Here is a 21,686-nt window from a genome sequence, read left to right on the forward strand (position 1 = left end):
GAATAGAAGTTAGATTTTGTTTTTCAGTCTTTGGAACAAAGAGAGTATTGGGAGGAGTAAAAGAATGAGTAGATTTAGAGAGGTTTGCCTTACCACTAGATGGTAGTGGCAGCAAATGATGACCACGATATGGAGAGGAAGACAGAAAAATTACCCAAGAAGTGAGTCATGTGAGAGAGAGCACCAGAATTGGAGTACCACATGCTATCAATGTGCTCAAGAGAGGGGGAGGCGAGGGGGTAGAGGAAGTTGTGTAGCTTGGTAATTCTGATCAAAACAATTGAAACAAGCTTGAGCAAAATGATTTAGTTTGTCATATATCTGACAAAGGATGTTGGAGTTGCTTATCAGCTTGGACTGATTACAGAGTGGCGATTGGAAGTCTTTGAGGAAGAGACGTTTTTAGAGGAGGACCCATTGTGGGTTTGTTGTTGCTTACACCAAAAGCATGCACAAGTGAAGTAGTCAAAAGTTTATCTCGATGTTCCCACGTTTGGAAATCAGGATTAGGAATAGAGAGGTGAGATGAAACAAAATAAGGTTTGTTGGATCCATCAACACGAGAAAGAAAATGAGGAGGAAGATTGATTAACCACATTCTTTGTAAATGGATGTTTCGTTTTGCCATTATATTTATAATCCTCAATTTTTGTGAGCCCATAATTACATAGTGGAAGTTTTGTTTGGAGTCGCCTTATGATTTTTCCCCCTATAATGGAGAGTTGCCCACTTTAAATCATGTGTTGTGGGATTGTATTTTAGTGTCTATTTCTTTATTCGAATTGTTTTTTTGCGTAAATGCTTGAGCGAGACTACCTTTGGTTTCACCGTCTATTTCCTGTCATGGAACACCATGAAACTCTCTATAATAGAGAGTTGCGTCTTACCTGAGGAGAAATAAATAAACTCCATGCAACTGATATGATGCCAACAATTCATGAAACACTGATAGTGTTCATTTTGTACACAACATACAAATAAAAAAAGCGTTTTCACTTTTTGTTCATCACTTTGTGCCACCATTACTGAAGCCGACCAGTTCAGTAGGTTGGGCCTAACGGATGGCCGGACTGATTTTTTTTTTCCAAAAATGACCGCTCGCCATCACGAGTCACGACCTCGGTTTGGTTGTCTGAATTCAACGGTGGGCCCAGTCTCCAGTAATTTCGTCTCCTAGTTGTCACGGGTTCTTCACATTCACACCATGGGGAAGAGACGACAGAAAAACCAAGGATGTAAATGATCCTCCGAATCCCTACGGCGATTTTACCCACGCAATCGAGGGCAATCACAGAAGAAAACACACGTACAGGATAAGGAATTCGGCATCTTGTCTCGATAAAAGCTAACTTTCTAACTTTGGACCTGGAAGACGTACGTGAAACTAAGTACACTGAACATAAACAATCCAGTCTCGAACAACGCTAGGACAGACAACAAAGATACAAAGACGCAACAGACACGGGACCTACCATATAACACCGGTAATTCCCTTCTTTATCCACTTCCGGATTTCCGATCTTTGGCCCAATTGCTTTCACGTTAAGGTAACACCTCTTTTTTTTTTTTTTTTTTTTTTTTATCCTGCCTTCTCCTTTTTCCGGACTCCCCCCATCCAACGCGCGTGCACAACCACTTCCACACTTTTTTTCTCCATTCTTAGTCTAAATAATTGCGGTCAACCACCCTATACATGTTTCCCCCTTTTTTCTCTTTTTCTTTCTCCTCACGGAATCATAAGGCATCATACGCCTACTAACCCATGTCCCCCCTCCTGCGCAATTGGGGAAATTACTTTTGCATTATTTTACATCTAATCCTACATTCGGTACGGTTAAGAACCGCCTTTCATCCCCCCCCCCCCACCCAAATTGTGTAGTAGCTAGCATTAAAGCTTTATTTTCTAGTGGAGAGCAGAACCAAGTCCAAGACCATTCGCTTTCATCTTCAGAGATCTGAGATACCGGATTGCATCGTCAAGAACGACCGCTGCGTCCTTCCCTTTGCTCTTCCCGCCTGGTATTATACTCCTCAGAACACCCACTGTTTCCTTTATTCTCTCCCTTCTCGAGCGCTTGCTATGCGTCTCACCTCCCCCCCATCCGTTCCCATTTCCCTTGATGCAGCTCGACTCTGCATCATCTTCCTCCGGCCACATGCCATTCTGCGGCTTCCCTGAACTTGCTGTATCCATCAGGACCTCTGCCATGTCCTCGTCTGTTTCATTGAGCCGCCTTTTTTTAGTTGGAGTATAACTACCAACTTCATCCCTGTCATTTACAGCTTCTTTCTTCTCGTAGTATTCACATATGTCCAAAGGAGAATGACCAGTGCTGGCTTCTTCTTCCTCCTCCTCTTCCTTCTCATCATCTGAGTATAATAAGGCATCCAGTTCTGCCGTGTCTTCACGCATGACACTTTTTTCTTTCTCCTGGCCCCACTCATCTGTTTCTTCCAAGCTACACCACTCTAATTTCCCATCAGAGTTATCAATGACATGGTTTTCCTTTTTCCCCACCAAGGGTTCCAGACCAAAATCCCTCCTCCCGTGCAATGAATATGCATTTGCAGGAGGGCATACCGAGCTGAAGATCAAGCTCGTCCTGTTTCCAGTTTGATCAAAGACAAAGAATCCCTTATGCGCATTTGTCATTCCTGCATCAGCAGTCTGAGTGTGTGGAGATCCACTAAACAATTCATGAATTGATTTCTTAGCTGGTGTGCAGGTTTCGGGGGAATAATGACAATACCACTGTCGCAATTCATTCTGACCCACCAACTTTGGCAAAGCTAGTTCAGCGAGAGAAACGTAAGGGCCTGCAAAGGTAGGAAGTGCCATCGACTGACCATCCTTAGCTCCCACATCAGGTGGAATGCTCGTGCAGTTCGGGTTTGCTGATTGCCAGGGAGAACGCTGTTGACAACACCATGACCCACTATCTTTCCCCATACAAAAACTCCTCCAAACTATCCAAACAAAAACCTGGAAATTTGTAGGTCCAAAATATCTGTACATGCTTAGTTGATAACGCCCCATTCATCTCAAGAAAGAAATAAAAAATAAAAAAAATTGTTATAAGGAAGAACATACCAGATCAAGTATTTATCAATTTTCAACTAGTTATTGACGTGGAAATATCTTCTTCCAGAGTTCATAAACTGCGGCATAAAACACCAAACAACTAAACAAGGGCGCGGTCTACGTAACAGGTTTGAGCAAATGTCGAAAGTACTCAGCCTGCAGAAGGATACGTACACATTATGATCAATGAATAAGATAAAAGATAACATTGCGGTCAAAAGGGATTCTATAATAAACGATATGCGAACCTGGCAATCTTGCAATGGTTGAAAGCATGCTATAACTCTCACTATAATGGTAGCATTCCCGGCAATCCCATTTTCGTGTTTCAACGCCCGGAATCTCGTTTGGCTGGCCGCTTGGCACACCATTACTTCGACACACCTTAATCAACACCTTCAACAACTGCCTAATTAGGAAGAAGAACGGAATTTTAAAGAAAAGATGTCGACCAGTCCTTGATCTACGGGCAGAACAGCTTAGACAAGGGAGGATAAAAACCAACTCTCACGATATTCCGGACTAAACGATTATACACTGACACAGAGGACTTCACCACGAAATATTGTTCTGAATAGGTTGAAAGACACAACCAGGACTAAGCAGATGGCTCGAATAATTGCAGAGAGAACTCAAAGCAAAACAAAAACCTGAAGAGCAGCTTTGTTTTAGCCCTTTTAACTTCCTGTTATTAACTAATCATGAGCAAGAAGCAGAACACAACAAAGAACTTTGTTGCCATGAGATGAGTAAACACAAAGGAGACTATCGTAGTTATCTATCAGAAGACAATGCCTACAGAATCACCCTGCAGTACAGGTTCAAAGAAACGACTTTCCTAAACACATCAACAGACAGGCTCAACCACCGCATACTGTGAAGGGGCTCCAAATCGAACTTCCTATGCAAATTAAATGTCCCTGCACAAAAAAATGAAGATCAGAACTGTGCAGTACATAGACTCACTGAAATAATCGACAAAAAATCAGTATAGATTCTGGATAAGCATAGAGACAACTGTTTGGTAGTAACAGCTGCTAGAGACTATAAAAACCCTAAAAAAGATATCCAACGAAAATAGATTAGAGGGAAAGAGAACCCACAAGTTTTTCAATAAAAAACAGAAAAAAAAAAAAAAGAGCATTCCCATTTTGAAGATAATCACCAGCATTCAAAACCCAGACTTGACAAACAAGAACCTCTAAAGAACATTCGCACAGAAAAATAATAGAAAAACCCCGAAGCTTGTATTTTTCTTTTTTAAAAATAAAACGGAATTCGATATATGAGGGAAGGAAAGAACAAGAAGAAATGAAATATTCTTGGTTCCAAAAAATTAAAAAAAAAACAGAAAAATAAATAGATTGCAGAGTCAAGAACAAATGACAAAATCTGATTAAACCCGAAATCCTAACCCTGAGGCAGAAAAAATATGACGCGAGCTGGAAAAAAAAAAAGCTTGTTGGAGCTCCCACAAAAACAATGGTATTCTGAACGGATTCAACACCAAACCATGACAATTAACCAGGCTAAGTCCAATTCCAGTACATTACAGCTTAAAAAACCCCAAGAACGACATAAAGAATCATTCCCTACAGAAAAAGCGAAAGATCTGAGCAGAAAAAATGCCAAACAGATTCATCCGTTTAAATCTTTAAACAGCATAAGAAAATTTGAGCAGTAAGAATAAACAGATTCCAAAGTACAAGAAATACCACAGACAAATCGAAAAGAGAAAAACCAAACAAACAACAAGATCTTGAGACTCACAGGGGAAAATCAAGCACGAGAAGCAATTTCCAGCAAAGGAATCCTCCGATCCGGTCTTTACACGCCGATCCGAAGAAGGAAAACACCAGGGAGTAGCGATCAAATCAAACAGCAAGAGGAACTCAAAAAAGAAGCAGGAAACTCAGCGACAGCATCACTCAAAGGGAAATCGGAAGAAGGGAAGGGAGATTTTATAGAGATTTAAATTGACGGGAATACCCTCGATCGAAGGGCATTAAACAAATAAACTAACAAATGAGGGAAACTTTATTTAAAACTCGAGAAAAAGAAAACAGAGGGTTAAATGATGACCCTTATGTGGTCAAAAAAACTGTTGACCGGAGGGTTGGGTTCGAACCATGGGTTAGATTCGGCACTCGGGCCTCCACGTATCTTCCGGCAAAGGGTATAATCATATCTCCCCATGGATTTCCGGATTTAGCCCCCACTGTTTCCATGTTTTACGAATGTATCACATTTGTTTCTCTATACATGGAAATATTTTCATATGAATAAAAATATTAAAAGAGTGATAATGTAGCACGGTCCAATGACATTTTTCCTAGTTTAAGCCTAGGTTAAATATTATATGTACGAATGGCTGTGTAATGAAGAGGCGAACTGACAAAACCCAGAAGAGAATATACAAATAGTGTAAGAATAAGGCCATGATTCCACAACCTGGAGAATCTCCATTCCAGACTGATACAAAGATTTGCTTTCAATAATTTAATAGTTTTTTTTCGTATTGTCAATGAAAATAATATTGTTAGCGTCGTCCCCTCTTGTTTAGAGGGGAGGGAACAGGAGACACCTTCCCCTCTTAAACATAGTTTAGCTGCTTTTGGTTTATTGTTAAGATGGTGGCCCACATATTTGTGGATGGTTCAGATTATAAAAAAAGGGTGGGTTGTGTTTTTTGCTGTAGTGGTTCGTGGGAGTGTTGATGAAGATGATTAATGGAATAGAGGTGGGCAGGGAGATGACAGGTGTAAGGCAGGCAGAGGGCAATTATATGAGGAATGAATAAATTCGAGTGGACCCACCATTAACTTCACCTTGACTGGTGGGGTAGCGTGGGACATGAAAACCCCGCTAGAAAAGCATGGAGCCATTTGCTTGTGGATTCTCCAACAAAAACGTCCACGCTTGGAAAGGCACGCAAAAACCCCATCCACCATGCTTCCATTAGAATATTGCATGCCATCCTCTCAAAGTCGAACCAAATATTGAAATTTATATAAAGGTTAAAAAAAGCAAGGAATCCATGTCCATCTCTACGTGTTTTTATACTTTATATTTATATTTATATTTATATTTATATCCCTCCCCACTACCTTCGCTTTTTCTCCCGTTTTCCCTCTCCATAGTCTCTCCGGTCTCCCCCTGTTTTTTCTCTTTGATGACGGACTGCACACGTGAGAGAGGTGGAATAACACACGCTCCATGATGGATGCCCTGTGAGCGTGCGAGTATGAGGATGAAGCTTGAAAAGAGCAGCAATGAAGGAGAAAGTCATGTTTAAGAATGATGGAGCATCATTTATACCCAGTTGTTGCACGTTGATTTACTTTGGTAACAAGTAAACTCAATCCCCCTATGCTTTTTTAAGGATGCGAGAGTGACCGAAATTTTGATCGACACTCTTTTAACTCCATTTGCACGTGTTTGAACTTTGGTCCCCCTACGTCTGACTTTTCGTCGTGGTCCTCTCTACCTCGACTGAGTCGCTCTGGGCATGAGATCTCCTCCATTGGTTCAGGTGCCGGACGTCACGTAGATTGATCCCAATTCGTATCGAAAGAATAAAAGCTGTGGAGAGGGATTCAATAATTTCTGTTTCATCGGGCAACACTGTGTGTTCATGCGCAGATTGAGACCCGTCATTGAAATAAAAGACTCAACTTTTCTCGTCCCATCTCCACCCATCATCTTCTCTTACCCAACGCTCACACGTTAAGTGGACCCCTTCGTAGATGAGCCATTAACACAATATCATTCCCGTTGGCTCTTTTATGATTGCTTGCATGTACGATAACGCGAAAAGAAAGCCAGGACTGGACCGGGATTAGGATTAAAAATTTGATTCGGTCGGACCCGGTGTAAAACTGGCAACAAGAACCGACGAAACGAACGAACCGGATCGTATATCGGGTTGGCCCCATCGACTGGAAGTCCATAATTTCAGGGGAATTTTGAGAAAGTTGGTGGGCCCGGGAGGGGGTGATAGGAAAGAATGTGTGTAAAGATTAAAAACGAGAAAGCGGAGCCGTGAAACCGTCGAAAGCGACGTACATGAAGCGCGCGGGCGTGTTTTTCAGACCAACTCCCGATGAAGTGAAAAAAAAACAAATAAAGGCCCTTTTGCTTTGCCAAAATCTCGGTGGCCTGCCTCCGAAAGCGTGTGAATATGAAGTATCCGCATTTATGACGCGACCCCACTCACCCGAGTTGGCCACCGGGTAAGCTGTATAAGCACGCCCTTCCTCCCCCGAGTTGCAGCTTTTTGCTTTTACCACATGCCCAACTCAGCTACTTAAAAAGTCTTAAACGCCCTCCACCAGCTTTTGTTTCCCCTCTATAAAGACAACAAAGCGCGCACCTTGTCCCTACTCCTAACACGGACGATGCAGATTCGATCGGATCGACATACATCTGTCTTTGTCATTTTGAGAAATTATTAGTTCTTTATAAAAATATTCCTAGTGAATAAATTATAAAATAGGGGTGGGAGACGGGGGATCCGGGGACGGATCGGGGAATCTTCTCTGCCCACTCCCGACCGCAAAATCTTACGCCAGTAAATCCGCTGATCGCTGGTGTAAACGAAAAATAAAGAAAACGAAGGCAAGTCGGGGGCTTCACCGTTTCCGCCTCCCTTGCCTCGGCTCCCGCAAATAACCACGCCGTCTTCCCCGGTCAAAGTGATCCTCGCCGTCGGATGGCGAGAGAAGCGCCATTACGGCCACGTGTGACGCTTCTCCTCTCGAGATCCCAACTCCGGAATCCAGTAAGCCTTCACAATGATGAGAGCTTTAAAAGAATTTTAAATCATGATTAACGATCTCTCCTCTCGGTCTCGGAATGCTGAGCGGGACCCATGCGGAGGGGAACCACGTGGCATCGGCAGCGCACGCGTAGACGCGAAGATCGAAGCGATTGGGGAGATGCGGTCAAATTATAGTTAAATGCTGGGGTTGCACGCGGTGTCAGGAGAAGTACGTGGGAGGGGTAAAACAGTAACAAAAGAAGAAGTTCGCAACACGCGTCGTCTAGAGGGACCATGTGAGAGTTGGGAGCGGTAGCCGCCAAGGGTGTGCTTTTTAATTAGGGGCAGTAAAAGCGGAAGAGAGTGGGTTTCTGTCTTTCTTAAGTCTGAATGCTGAGGCGGGCGATCGGACTTGGGAGCCCGATGGCTCGTGAAACTTTTTCTTTTTCCAGTTCGTTTGTTCTTTTCTCTCAATTAGATAGGTGGAGTGGCGTGGAGCCCACTACCACTGACTGTCCAGCTAAGTGAAGCACGGAGCTTGGGGGAGTATCGGTGGCGGGTAGCCATCGATCCAACGTGAGGCAATCATGACAACAGTGCAGTTTTTTGCTACCTGGCAATGTAGGGACAGGATTGGTGTTAGCCATCCACGTTGCATCTGCTGACAAGATGACATGGGTGTTTGATAGATTTAGGGTGACAGCTCAAAGAAAGAAAACAATAATTGAGAGAAAAATGAAAAACTCCATCACAAAAGGAACATGAAAAGAAAACTAAAAGCAACGAGTTGAATAGATAGATTTGAGTGCAATAGGAGTCTTCTTTGATTTCAACGGAGGTTTGTCTGACGAGGGGGACGGATCTGAACCAAAATTGAGTGTTATCAGGCTTCCATGGAGTTCGTCAAGGGGCGTCTTATCTAGCTTTAAATGGAGGTAGGGTCGAGAGAAAGATGGGCATCTCTAAATAACAATAATAAATCCAAAATAATTAATGTTTCTGTCCATAATTAAATAATTAAATAACACCTTAGAGGTACAGTTCTCCTTTTGCCATCAAGAACACGTCTAATTTGATTAATCACATCAATAACCATAATCTTACTGCATGACAGTGTGTTGATCGGTAATCGCCCATCCAATGGTTTGGGTCTGTAACTATAATCTTCATGTGTTCATGCGTCTCACTTGCGATCAAAAGAGGAGGAAATATAAACATATTTAAACCCTTCACTCCCCATCAGGGAAAGCAATGAGGGATATGAACGTGTACACAAGTCTCTCTCATGCGCGTGTGCCTTTTCCTTTCAAATTATGAAAAAAAAAATCTAGTATTTTTAAAATTTTAAAATTGACAAACCATTTGAAAAGACAAGATGTTCGAGCAATCAATACAATATAGCCTTCAATGACAGGTGTCTTTCAAATTTGAACCTTCGTCTAGTTGTATTCCACCACTTACGCCCGGTCTTAAGTGAATGAATCTTGAACTTGGACTTTATGTATATGCTTTAAAAATATCAATGAATTTTGTATCAATCTTACATGTAAGTTCCATCGGGATAATACATTATGACCATGCGTAGCTATCTTGCCTTGTGAGTGCCTTTTGGAGAATCAGTTCTAATTCTCTAGTAGATTGCGGCCCCTCAGTCACACATACATCGGTATAGGGTAACTATGTAAACTTAGATAACCAAATGTTGTGGGTTGTACTCAATAATTGCGCTGAAATACATCTTGCAAGTACTTGTTGATTTCATTTTATAGGTTTAGTTATCAAATAAGATTTTTAATTGTTTAGTTTATGTTGTATAGTGAACAGAGAAAAATTTTGCAAAATGAGGGTACAACCAACTTAGATAAATGACATGAAGAAGAGTTTATGGTTTGGTTTTAAAAAAAAAAGTTACATGTTTCAATCAAGTGTGTATGGACTCACGATTGCGGGTTTTATTCCCTAACGTCCATCTAATTTATTGGAGGTTAAAACTGTAGTAACTTGTGGTTAACTTCAATGAACAATGATATCTACCATCTTGAAATGACTCCTATATCAAGTAACAACTGCTTGAGTTTTGTGTTAAAGACATGTACATCCACACCGAGCAATTTGGGGAAAATAGGACTCAAAACAACGATATCGGTGTAAAGATGAAGATAATTACCTTGACTATTATTGGGTCGTAATTGTTATAATTGAACTACAATACTTTTGTTTATGAGCTCAAGCTTAAGTGGTTGATATAAGTAATAATAGACAAGGTATTAAAATAGATAACTAGTTTACCAATATTAATATCTCACGAACATGGTGCAATGACAACCCTTTTGATTTGGAAGTTTAAATGGAGCATGTTTATTACATAAACAAGCCTAAAAAATGGTGGTTCGTGGTGCATAGTTCAAAAAACGGTTATGAGAAGTGTATTTGATGTGTTAGAGCTATGATGAAATGACTTCCTATCCATAAGAGTTTTCATATGCTAATATCCATGTTGACCAAGTGGATGGCAATGTTGACTCATTGACAAGGTCAAATGTTCCTCGAGATTAAGGATGAAGATAATGAACAAGATGTAAAAAAAAAAATCAGTTTGACATAGAAGATAAGTATGTTGAAGAACAAGAAGAAGTAGAAGAGGTAAAAGACAAGGGGGAAGAAAGCGTTAAAGAGATATAATATTGTTTGACGACAATGAATTTGAATAATTTTCCATCAGTCTACAACTTATGTTTCTTAAAAATTATTTATTTCAAACATCATTCATGTTATTATTTTTCCATAAATAATATTATCGATGTTATAAACATACTACGTATGTTCGTTTGATATGATGCCTCCTTGTCCATCTAGGGTACCACCAGTCTAGCGCCATGCATCATCCTATGACATAGATTTGACATAGCGACCATTGGAAATGTACAATAGTGAGCTACTTGGGGGGGTAGCGAAGGAATGATTTGTCCCGAAGACACAAGGTATGAAAGTCTACTAATTATTATTTCTTTTTATGTTAAATTATATTTTATTTGCTTATTTTGACATTATTTCCTTCTACATCAACTCTATCCATGTCCTCTCCATCCATATCATGACTGATGAGTTGACCAAACGGCTCGGCCAAGGGCTCCAAAGTGGATGATGTAATGAGAGAACTTGACAGGAGGATTCTAATAAGTTCAAGGATACACATAGGAGGGCATAGAGCCCCTGTGGCTCACTTTTAACTTATTGGGTGGGCCATATCCCTAAATCTCACATAGAGGTCAATGTGGATAACTTCAAGGCCTACATCGAAAACTAGTTAACTTGTGGGTATCCCTATATTGAGGTACATATAACAAATTACTTTGTTAAGCTTGATAATGCTTCGTGTTATTCCATTTTTCAAGAAGAAGTTTGATATTGATATGCACAATGATGTGGTACACTAGTGCTCAAGTATTATATATATTGTGTTGGATTTCGACCGCACCAGACAGTCATGCACGCCTGGTATAGAGAGCGTGGAAGTTACCTCATGACATTGTCCATTCCTTTGGCAGTGATTGAGTGTGAACGTATTTCAAGGGGGTTCTAGGCATTGTATTTCAAAGTCTCAGTCATTTTTTATTTTACTCACATCTAATGTTTATTTTTAGAGACATTCACGAGTAATGTCAAAAATGCCAATAAAAAATTATTCGACATACTACGAGATCGAAGAATTTTATGTTTATGAGAGAAGAAATTACATGCATTTAACTTAGAGTATATTTTCTTTCATTTGTACTACTAATGTAATGCATTTACATGCATGTGTCCTTTAAATGTGTAGGATACAAATTACTCTAATATTGTGCAATTTCAGATTACTTATCAGTCCTAATATGGGTGGACTAAGGGATCAAAACAACAATATATAAGTAAGATTATAACTTTAAATTTGTTATAAAGAATATATTTTATTTAAGTAAAAATGATTATAATTGTCTTATGTTATTTTTCAAAGGAGGAAATGCAAACAGTTGGTATGAGTGGTACATGAGGTTTTTGAACATGTTGTTGAGTGTGACATTGTGCATATTGTTCGTGAAGCTAGGTCTGATTAAGGGGTTAGGTTTAGCTCAACCGTCTGCAATTAGGATGGTTAGATCATCTTTATGTCAGTCAACTGTACATATGGAAGAGGCGTTGATTCATACCTAGGAGCAATTGAGAAGTGTACAACATCGTACTGAGTGGTGTGTTGAAGAGTAGCAGGATAATCTACAAAATGACCGTGAAATAAGATGAAACCATCAAGGATAAGATGCATTGGTTCTTTTAGCCAATGCAGACTCAAAGTCATCCACCTCCATATCGTTTGTGTATAATATGTAAATTTTAGATAATATGTAAAAAAAATAAAAATTTTAAAATTTTGGATTTTATTGTTTATATTTTTCTTGCTAAATATATTTGATTTTATAATATAATTGATTATTTTGTTATTTTATAATTTTTATATTTATATTAAATAGAAAAATATCAATTTTATCAAAGTGATTTAAATTTTCAACATTCTTCTGTGTTCCATGAATTTTTGTTCATGGGTATTCTTAAGAGTGGATGTATTTACACTATTCTCTCATATGGTTGTTTTTTTATATGTTAACATTTTGCATTAAAAATACTATGAACAAAGAAAAACAAATCCATAAAAATATTTTAATGATCTTTTATAGCTAAATGATCGTTACATAAGTATTTTATTCAAAATTGGTTTTCTCCATTTATTCCTGGCATTATGGAGCGATAATCAAGAAAACTAGAATTTTATAGACTTTCATTGTGCATGGCGCGATTCTAGGATGCCGGGATTTCGCTGAGGCTTCAGTTCGTTGCTGTCAGGGAGACACGGCCGGCAAAATTCATCTCTGCAAGTTTCTGACCATTTCGATTGCCGGGCACATTCGTTCTTGTACGAGGAGGTGGTGTAGCTCCCCGGGGAAGCGACATGAGCAGACCAGCGCCTTCTTCCTTTGGCCTGCTGCCGGCAAAGTTCATCTCTGCAAGGTCGCAGTCAACTTTTCCGTTGCCGGACACACTTGCGCAGGTACGAGGAGGTGGTGCTTCTCCCCGTGGAGGCGACGTAAGCAGACCACCATCGTCCTTTGGCCCGCTGCCGGCAAAGTTCATCTCCGAAAGTTTGCAGTGACCATTTCCGTTGCCAGGCACATTCGTGCAGAGACGAGGTGGCGGTATACCTCCCCGCTGAAGCGACATGAGCAGATGATCTTCTTTCATCTTCCACTCGTCTCCCCCAAGGGACCTCGCCGCTGTGTTAGTTCCCAATCGTGAAACAAGGATTACGCAGACGGTAGAGATTATGAAAGTACGGGTACTTGTCTTGCAAAAGGCCATCAGGCAGAATGCAGCTGCTGCCGTCTGAAATGGGTCTTTGGCTGGGAGAGGGTTTATTCGTGAATAGATGGTGGAGTAGAAGGATTACGAGGAGAGATGTATATATAGGATCTGCTTGAACTACATATTTCGTGTTGACTGGTTAACTCCAACGTCAAACGAGAATTTTGACTGCGACCTGGGTGAAAGTTTTAAGAGGGAAGAAGAAAACAACTTGTCAATTAGAACAAGAGACGGGCAACGACTAGGACCGTTAGGCGAGAGTCACGAGACGGAAAGAGACTACTCGCAGAGGAAGAAACTGAAGCCACTGGAGGTGCATTTGGTCCTTGATTCAATTCAAATTTTGTAGGAAGCAATTAAACGCGTTTACCTCTTCCCTCTGAGAGGACGTCTGGTATACCCTTAGTCCTCCTGAGCCAGTCTCAGAAATGCATTCTTGGTATGAAAGTTCGTAAATTGGGAGGCAGCATCCTTTACTGTGCGACGGTAGAAATTAATCAAGACTTGTCCCTTCGATTTATAAGAGGGAAACGATGGAGGAAACTTGGGTATCTTAATGGGAAGACGACGACGGGAACGGAGACTTGCGTTCTAGAAAGTTGACTAAAGCTCCTGCTACGACTGATAAATAAACTATGAATTCTATTTCTCTGCTGGAATTCTTTAACTCTAGATTCTCTTGTCTTCTCCTTCCTGCTGCTGTAGCTGAGTGGAATATAACCTTCTAGGTTTTTTTGGCTTACAGCTGTGCTTTGCAGCTTTACCAGTTTGGACTCTCCGTCGGGAAGAAAATATTCCGAGTGGATTGGATGAATTGATTCAGATAAAGAGCGTTCAAGCAATTAAAATATTTCCTTCCACAATATTGGAAACTCAAATTAACTGTGAATGCATGGAAACATTTACTGTCCGACTTTTTCAGAGGTAACAGCTCTCAAGCTTTCTCCACTGCAGCTTTAGAATTAACAATCACTTTCGCTGCAGGAGGGTGGTCCAGGTACTTGGAACTTTTTTTAAATTTGCTTTCTTTCTGGTTATCTTTGGTTTGATCTGCTGTCGTTGGTTTCATATCCAACTGACCTGGTCCTTTTTTGTCATCGTTCTGCAATTTGTCCGCTTGGCCTGTGAGTCTGCCAAGATTTGGGACGAGATAGGATGGATCAGTCTCCGAGTCCACTTGTGGACTCAGAAAACCTAACCTCACTTGAGAGGAGCGTGTATGGTTGCATGAAAACCTAACCTGACTAGAGAGGAGCGAGTATGATCCCTCCACTGTTATGGGGATGAGGTTGTGGAAACGGAAAAAAATAAATTGGTAGAACGACAAATGCAGAGGATCGACCTGTTTTAATACTACGTTAGACATTGAAATGAACCAAACCTTTACAATTGAGAAAGAGTGGTATTTATACAATTTTGATAAGAGTTTATCCTTCTTCGAACAAACCTCTCAAAATGCTCTTTTCCTACTGAAGGTGTTTGACTTCGTATTGCAATACTTGAAAGAAATGGGGAAGAAGCATATTTATAGACTTTCCCTTCAATGTATTTCGTGGTTGATTGAGGTTGTTTCGACTGGGCTTAACTCGAAACAAGTCCGAGATAGAGTTTGAAGAAGAAAACATAGAGAAGGCAGCCATGAGACTGTTGAGAACACATTTGCTTCATGTGTGTGTTGAAGTACCTAGCCAATACATCTCAAAAGACCGGCCTGTTAGGAGCTAGCGTACTTAACCCAGGATGGGCCGAGCGTGAAATCTCAACACGCCCCTCACGCGAGGCACACAGACCCACCCTCCACGCCCGCCTCCTCTTCCCTCCCGCGGAGGACCCACTTTTCCTCTGGCGGGATTCGAAGGCGTGACGTGCCCAGCTCTGATACCAAATGTTGAAGTACCTAGCCAATACATCCCAAAAGACCGACCTGTTAGGAGCAGAAGACTAGCGTACTTAACCTAGGATGGGCCAAGCGTGAAATCTCAACAGTGTGGTCGTGCAAGAGGATCAGATTTGTGACTTATCTTTCTGAGGAAGAAGAACTAAGAAATTCAGGAAAAGAAAGAACGGAAAAAAAAAGAACAAGAAAAGCACAGGCACAGAAGAAGAATTGGTGATCATTTCTGAACAAAAGCAAACTCGGGAAGGACAAGATTAGTGTAGAAAGCATACATAGAATGCTCCAACCAGAAAGTTTCAGCTTTATCAGACATAAATCAAATCAGAAAGATAGTTCAACCAACCTGCAACAGAGAGTAAAAAGTCGTGCTTCACTGCTCTATAACAGGCTTAAAGGCTATTGTCATCACAATCTCAGCTTAATGATAAATATTAACTAACCTCCACAAGACCGCTAGGCTGCAGCTTGAGTCTCTAGAGATCAACAAAAAAAAAAAAAAAAAAAAAAAAAATTCTTTACTGTGAACGGGTCTGTATGCCACTACTGCTACACGAGGTCCTCTCAACTAGATGACCTTCTCAATCGAATCAACCGGCCAGACTGGAAGATTTGGTAAAGCAAATCCACGAAACAAGACTTTGCAATCCCACAGAGATACACTGGCTAAAGCCGTTTTATTTCAAAAGCCATGTCGGTCTCCCACGATTCTAAGCCAGCTCAGTGGCAGACAAGTTATCCTTGAATCGCCTTCTATCTGTTCACTGCCGAACCCATTAAGGCTTTTCTTTTGTTTTGCTTGTCTAAGCCTGGGAAGGACCCTACGTCCTGTCTCCGAGTGAAGAGATCAATCTGGAAAGGAGTGAACCCACTCAGAAGTTTGTCTGTCCCATGCCGAGTTGAAGAACACAAGTACCCACTCACAAGTCATAATCACAAGGTTTGTTGCGTCTCCAGAGTCACAATGCAAAATCTTCACTCTAATTGGTGATTGCCGTTCGAATTACGATCCCTGCTTGCGTTCTAGGAAATGGGATTTGGGTTTTTACTTCAGAGAAGAATCTTAACTATAGGAAGTGTTTTAAAATTTCATTATTTAATGGAAAATTGCACGTTAAAACACAGATCAATTTTGCAGGAAAAGAAAACAATTAACAACCCAGAATGAATCAAAACTCTACCAAATTAAGCAAGACATGATGGAGGGGGAAACGATATGACTCCAGTGGCAGAAAGAAAAAAATAAGAAGAACATGTCGATCTTGTCATTCCAGTTAGGAGATGGAGTTTCTCCACCTCCTGGGAGCCTTCCTTGCTGGATCAGCCGTTGGAACTTGTGAACTTTCCATCTCCGGGTTGTCCATGGCTGTCATCTTGGTCAGCTTGCTCAGCTTTTTCCACCCACTGGTCCATGCCGAAGCCTGCTTCGGCTTTCCCATCTTATCGAACTGGCGCTGCAGAACCTCCATCTCGGACTGGAGCTCGAGGTACTTGGCCTTCATGCTCTCCAGTTCAAACTTGAGTGTGTTGATGTCCTTCTTCGCGGTCGCCCAACCTTCCTGGAACGACTGTGGGGTACCCTCCAGCAAGGCCTTACGCGTGGAGATAACAGGATGGGAGTAATGGGATCCAGCGGTGCTCTCTTTCACGGCGTTGTTGCCAATGGCATTGCTGATCTTTACTTGCTCGGAGAAGAGGACTTGGACTACTACACGGAGAGGGAGGCGCTCGTTCTGTGCCGCATGCATGCAGGCATCGATTGACAGCTTCTGGCAGTCCATCACTCGGCAGAGTCTCTTCCTCTCATGCTCTGTGAGCGTTGGATGAGCCTGAAAGTCATTCAAATCCCCTATTAGATTAACAGTACGTAATTTCTATGAAACACAAGAATCATTTCGTTAAAATGGATTTCTAGATTTGAGTTTTAGCAGTTTATTTTAGCAATCGGAGGAGCAGATTGCAGAACAGGTATCAATTGTAAGGCTGTGCCAATTCCAACTCCTAGTCATAACTAGCCAATGCCAAAGAGAACTACGAATTGAAACCAAAACCCACCTTAAGGTAGGAATCAACAGCCCGATACAGACCATCATCGCAACTTCTCGCCGTATCCGGCAAAGCCTCGGCCAACACTTGGAACTTGGTAAGTGAGAGGTTCCTGTCTCTGGACACTTCAGTCAAGTAGCTGTCGACAAGCCTTGCGACCCTTGCCATAGCATTTGAATTGGCATTGTTTCTCCTCGGTGAGCCGCTTTCATACCCATGCTTATCAGAGAAGGACTGCCTGCTGGGGCTGGATTGCTCCATCTGTACCTGAACCAGAAAGTGTTCAAGAAGTCTCTGAACAAGCTCCACATCGTACAAGGTTTCCCCCTTGTTATAGGAAGGGATCAGCAAGTCTGTCAGGGTCGCTTGTTCCAGCTGCATCCCGACCCTTTTCTCCAACTCCGTGACCAACGCAGGGGCGACCTTCAACATGTTTGCCATCCGCAGAAGCCTCAGAAAAAAGCTGCAAGAAACACTATCCTTCTGAGGGGGGATTATGCTGATGAGACTCTCAATGATCATCCGCTGCTCCTTCATTTGAATATTTGATATATCATCCTTGGAAGCTGCAACAATCATGTGAAGACCCCCACCCTTCCAATTAGCACTAACATTGTCTTTATTATTTGCATCTTCCCCTGATCCTTCTTTCACCAGACCGGGCAACCATTTGGCTGCATATTGCATAATGGCCGCTCCAGTGAGCTCAAATCTCATTCCCTTAACCTTAATTGCTGTAACTACTCTCACAAAATGATCAATTCTAAGCAGAGAAACATCTTCAAACCACCAATCTGGAGGGACTTGTTGGTTTCTACCTGGGCTTGAATCCTTCATTTCGTTCCACTTGGGGCTGGAAATGCCCGCAGGCTTCCCAGTGTAAGTCCATCGAATTCCTCGCGGATTGGCACAGGCTTTCCAAGCAATCGACTCACTGCATCGCCTGACAATTTGGAGGTTTTCCGCCCAAGGAGAGAGATTCTCACAGCTCTTCAGTACTAGAATGGAGTCTCTCCATGAAGATAAAACTACATAACTCAGAAATGCTTCTGTCTTGAAAATGAGGTTCCCTTCTTCCAAGTCTTCTGTCATTTCTAAGTACTCAGCAGCGCATCTCAGGCCAGATATGTTTGCAGCAGTTAAATCTACAGCAATTCCGTAGCAGAACTTGGCAGCGAGCTCGAATGCATCAGGCCCTCCAGGGAGGTTCTCTAGTTCTACTTCGTTCAGTTCTGCGTCCCGTGATTCATATATGATTCGATTCATCCTTCCACACCTTGAAAGCAAGGGATACTAGAGAGTATAAAAGAATAGAAGAAACAGAGAAAGTGAATGAATAGCCGAATTAGAGTATGGCGGAATCAGAATTGACCCTTGTAAGAAGCTAATCAGAGCGTCAAACAGGAAAACGAGACAAGAGAGAGAATTTCTACATTGCTCTCTAATTGCATACCTTGTGAAGATGGAAATTGATCTCTTCCACGCGAACCAGCAGGTCACTAGGGATATCGGTGGCCACATACCTTACGAGAAGAAAATTGAATCAGTTGGAGAATGAAAATGGTTTCTCTTCTGAAAATTTGTTTCACTAAAAAAGAAAGAAAAAAGAGAAATGAAATGAATTACCATGACTGGCCTCTTCTTTCGAATCCATCAGTTTTTACCCCATGTTTGCTGGAGCCAAGAATTCCGTTCCCATACTCCCTCCCTCCCATGGACTCGGATTCAGACTCCCACATTGTTGGGATTGGAGAACTAGATTAATTCCTCAGATGCAAGTAACAGAACAAACTAGGAAACTTGAAACTAGATAAAGGTGTGTTGGGAAAAAGCACACACACGAACGAGAAATGTTTAACAAAGCTTAAAAAAGGAAAAAAAAGCAGAAGAAAGACTGAGAAAGAGAAGCAAAGCAGATGTGGATGGATGTAAAAAACTGAGCGGTTCTATATTAGATAAGATCTTCCCAAATGCTGGATTGACAGAAAATAAGACAGAACAGACCAGAAAGAAAGCAGAAAGAAGTAAAAAATTCCAATCTAAAAAAGAAAAAATACTGTACAGGAGGACCCCCTAATTGAGCGAAGCAGAGAAACCAAAGGAGTACGATGGATTCAACAGGGAATTGGCTGGTGGGAAGCAAGGCATCAAAACTGCGAAGCTTTAGAAATCCAGGAAAAAATGTGTACCAGCTTATTCGAGAAAATCCCCTTTAAGACAACAAGCACTCTCCGCAGTGGAAGAGCAGAGGACAATCGTCAAAAGGTGGAAAAACTCACCAATCCGATTTCAGGGGAACCCGTGCCTTCCAAACAAAATCGAAAGAGTGTTAACGCAGCCTGACTAACGTAGCTCGAGAAACCCAGAGAAAAAGCACTCGCTGAATCCCAGTTTCAACTCAAGAAGTAAGAACAGAAAAAGAATAAAAAACCCTGAAAATTCTCCTCTGAAATGTTAGCGCAACTACCTAAAAGCTCGGACAAGGGAGAAACTGAAAGAGAGTTAAAACAGAGGGCACTCAAATCAGAGAAGGGAGATCCAGAAACATCACATGCAGGCAGCTTGGAATTATCTGGGTCGGTCGGACTCTTGCGGTTACACGCAGCAATACAGGCTGTTACGTCATGGGCTCCCCTCTGTTTGGGTCTTGACAGCTTCTCCTTTTTTGCTTTTTCCATTCATTTTGTTTCTTTTCCAGAATTTTCTGAATCCATGGAAGACTATTTTCCAGGTTATCTTCTACAGGAGCTCAATTTCAACAGTCATGAGAGGATCCACTGCCGCAAACGAAAAACCAACAATTATCAGCCAGGAACATTCCTTCTGTTTAGCCGAAAGAATTACACGGGTAGTTCCAGACTCCCGTCTTCCAGCGGAGGCGGGGGGGGCGCAGACCACTAGTGAAATGACGCCGATACCCTTACCAGTCTTTATTCCGCTAATCGTGCTTTTTAGGAAGTTAATCATGAGCTTTGAGTCTCTAAACAGATTTTGACTCATCTGCGTTAGCAAATGCAAAAAGTCAAAAAGGAAGACTTTAGGCGGGACCCACTTACGTGAATCATCGAGATCGAACGGCACGACAATGGTATTGGAGATAAGGCAGGTGGGACCCATCACAGCTGCTTTGGGAGAAACTTTAGCTTATCGTAGTTTCTTGCTAGACATAAAATCTTATTAAATATTGAGCATTATGAGATTGAAGGATGAAGATTCCTTATCCGGTGATGGGGTGATGGGGTGAAGGGGGGGCCCCCACTCCCAACACGCCGACTTGATTAAACTGTTCACCCATGGTGACAGTGTGACCAACATGTGTCACTTGATCAAATTGATTTTATTCACCAAATGGGTGGTTAACACTTGCTCATTCGTGTTCCAATCATATGCCAATAACTATTTAATGGGTGGGAAAACGAATTCTAAGTTCTAACGGTTTGTTTTTATAGGTTTTGGCCCAAGTATTTACGGTTCTGACCCCGCATTAACTAAACTAGTCACTAGACAGCGGTCACTAGCTGGGACACTTTCGTCACATCTTTTCGGTCTTGAGGTTACCTTTGTAAACTTACGACTGAGGAGTGGCAGTTGGGGCATCATAAATTACTTCTATCCTTCGCTGGAAGTCGCGGCGTCCACACGGCGCTGACTTGTCTTAAACACACTTTTTCTAATTACATGGGAAAAAGACCAACTTACCCTTTCAGGGCTACATATGCCAAAACTTCCTCTCAACTTTGGGTTACATGAATAAACAAAAACTTTAGTGAAAATATAATGTGCAAAAACCATTAGTGGATCTATCATGTTTTGAGCCAACATAATCAAGATTATAAAAACCTATAACAATCTTGAGATGACCATGTGGCTTCTATAATAAACCCTACTTAGAGATTGCTTCAAGTATTTTAAAATTTTATGAAAAACATCTCGATGAATAACTTGTAGAGAGTCTATAAATTGACTTACCATACTAACCCTAAATGAAATATTTGGACGAGTTACAGTGGCATAAAACAATTTTCCCACCAATCTTCAATACTGAGTCTTATCTCTCAAGTATCGACTACTTTCATCACACAAATCATTTCCACTCTTCTATGGGAGTGTCAGTAGGTTTACCACTAATTAACCTTGTTTTTTTTGCAAAAGATCAGTCACATATTTCATTTGAGAGAACAGAATCCTAGACATACTTTGTTCTTCCTCAATTAGAAGACAATATCTCAACATTCCAAAATTATTGGTTTGAAAATGTGTCTGCAAATTTTTCTTAACTTCATATATACCTTGAAAAATACTTCCAGAGAAAATAATGTCATGTACATACACTAAAAAAATGACAACTGTGCTAAACTTCTTCAAACACACTCTTGAACTCTATTTCATACCAGAAATTACTAATTTAAGTCTACATACTTTACTGCTCTCCCCTTGAGCAACAAAGCGTAGCAGTTGTTCCATATACACCTCTTTATGAGGATCACCATACAAAAAAATATTTATAGCATCCA

The 21,686-nt window shown here is 41.2% G+C and overlaps 2 protein-coding genes across 3 annotated transcripts; both read right to left on the reverse strand.

Annotated features, from left to right (window-relative positions):
• Window positions 1–888: 888 nt before the first annotated feature.
• LOC137936329 (transcription factor bHLH143-like) lies at window positions 889–4,998 on the reverse strand. The gene is made up of 4 exons (XM_068780921.1): window positions 4,853–4,998; window positions 3,331–4,002; window positions 3,092–3,238; window positions 889–2,983 (listed from the first exon to the last, which is right to left on the reverse strand). The coding sequence occupies exon 4, from the start codon at window positions 2,948–2,950 to the stop codon at window positions 1,904–1,906; it is 1,047 nt and encodes a 348-aa protein (XP_068637022.1). The 5' UTR covers window positions 2,951–2,983; window positions 3,092–3,238; window positions 3,331–4,002; window positions 4,853–4,998; the 3' UTR covers window positions 889–1,903.
• An 11,235-nt stretch (window positions 4,999–16,233) lies between these two features.
• Window positions 16,234–19,984, reverse strand: LOC137937734 (root phototropism protein 3-like). 2 transcript variants are annotated; one of them, XM_068782874.1, is made up of 4 exons: window positions 18,799–19,984; window positions 18,626–18,695; window positions 17,182–18,465; window positions 16,234–16,955 (listed from the first exon to the last, which is right to left on the reverse strand). In XM_068782874.1, exons 1-4 carry the CDS (start codon window positions 18,909–18,911, stop codon window positions 16,401–16,403), a joined length of 2,022 nt encoding a protein of 673 aa, XP_068638975.1. In that variant the 5' UTR covers window positions 18,912–19,984; the 3' UTR covers window positions 16,234–16,400. The 2 variants fall into 2 exon arrangements, with proteins under 2 accessions (XP_068638975.1, XP_068638977.1); XM_068782876.1 differs by having other exon boundaries at window positions 17,182–18,448; window positions 18,799–18,898.
• Window positions 19,985–21,686: the final 1,702 nt, after the last annotated feature.

The sequence above is a fragment of the Aristolochia californica genome, unplaced genomic scaffold (genome assembly GCF_029961685.1).
Source record: "Aristolochia californica isolate CCGP_79_NKW_82.1479 unplaced genomic scaffold, dmAriCali1.0.hap1 SCAF_7, whole genome shotgun sequence".
Classification (NCBI taxonomy): domain Eukaryota; kingdom Viridiplantae; phylum Streptophyta; class Magnoliopsida; order Piperales; family Aristolochiaceae; genus Aristolochia; species Aristolochia californica.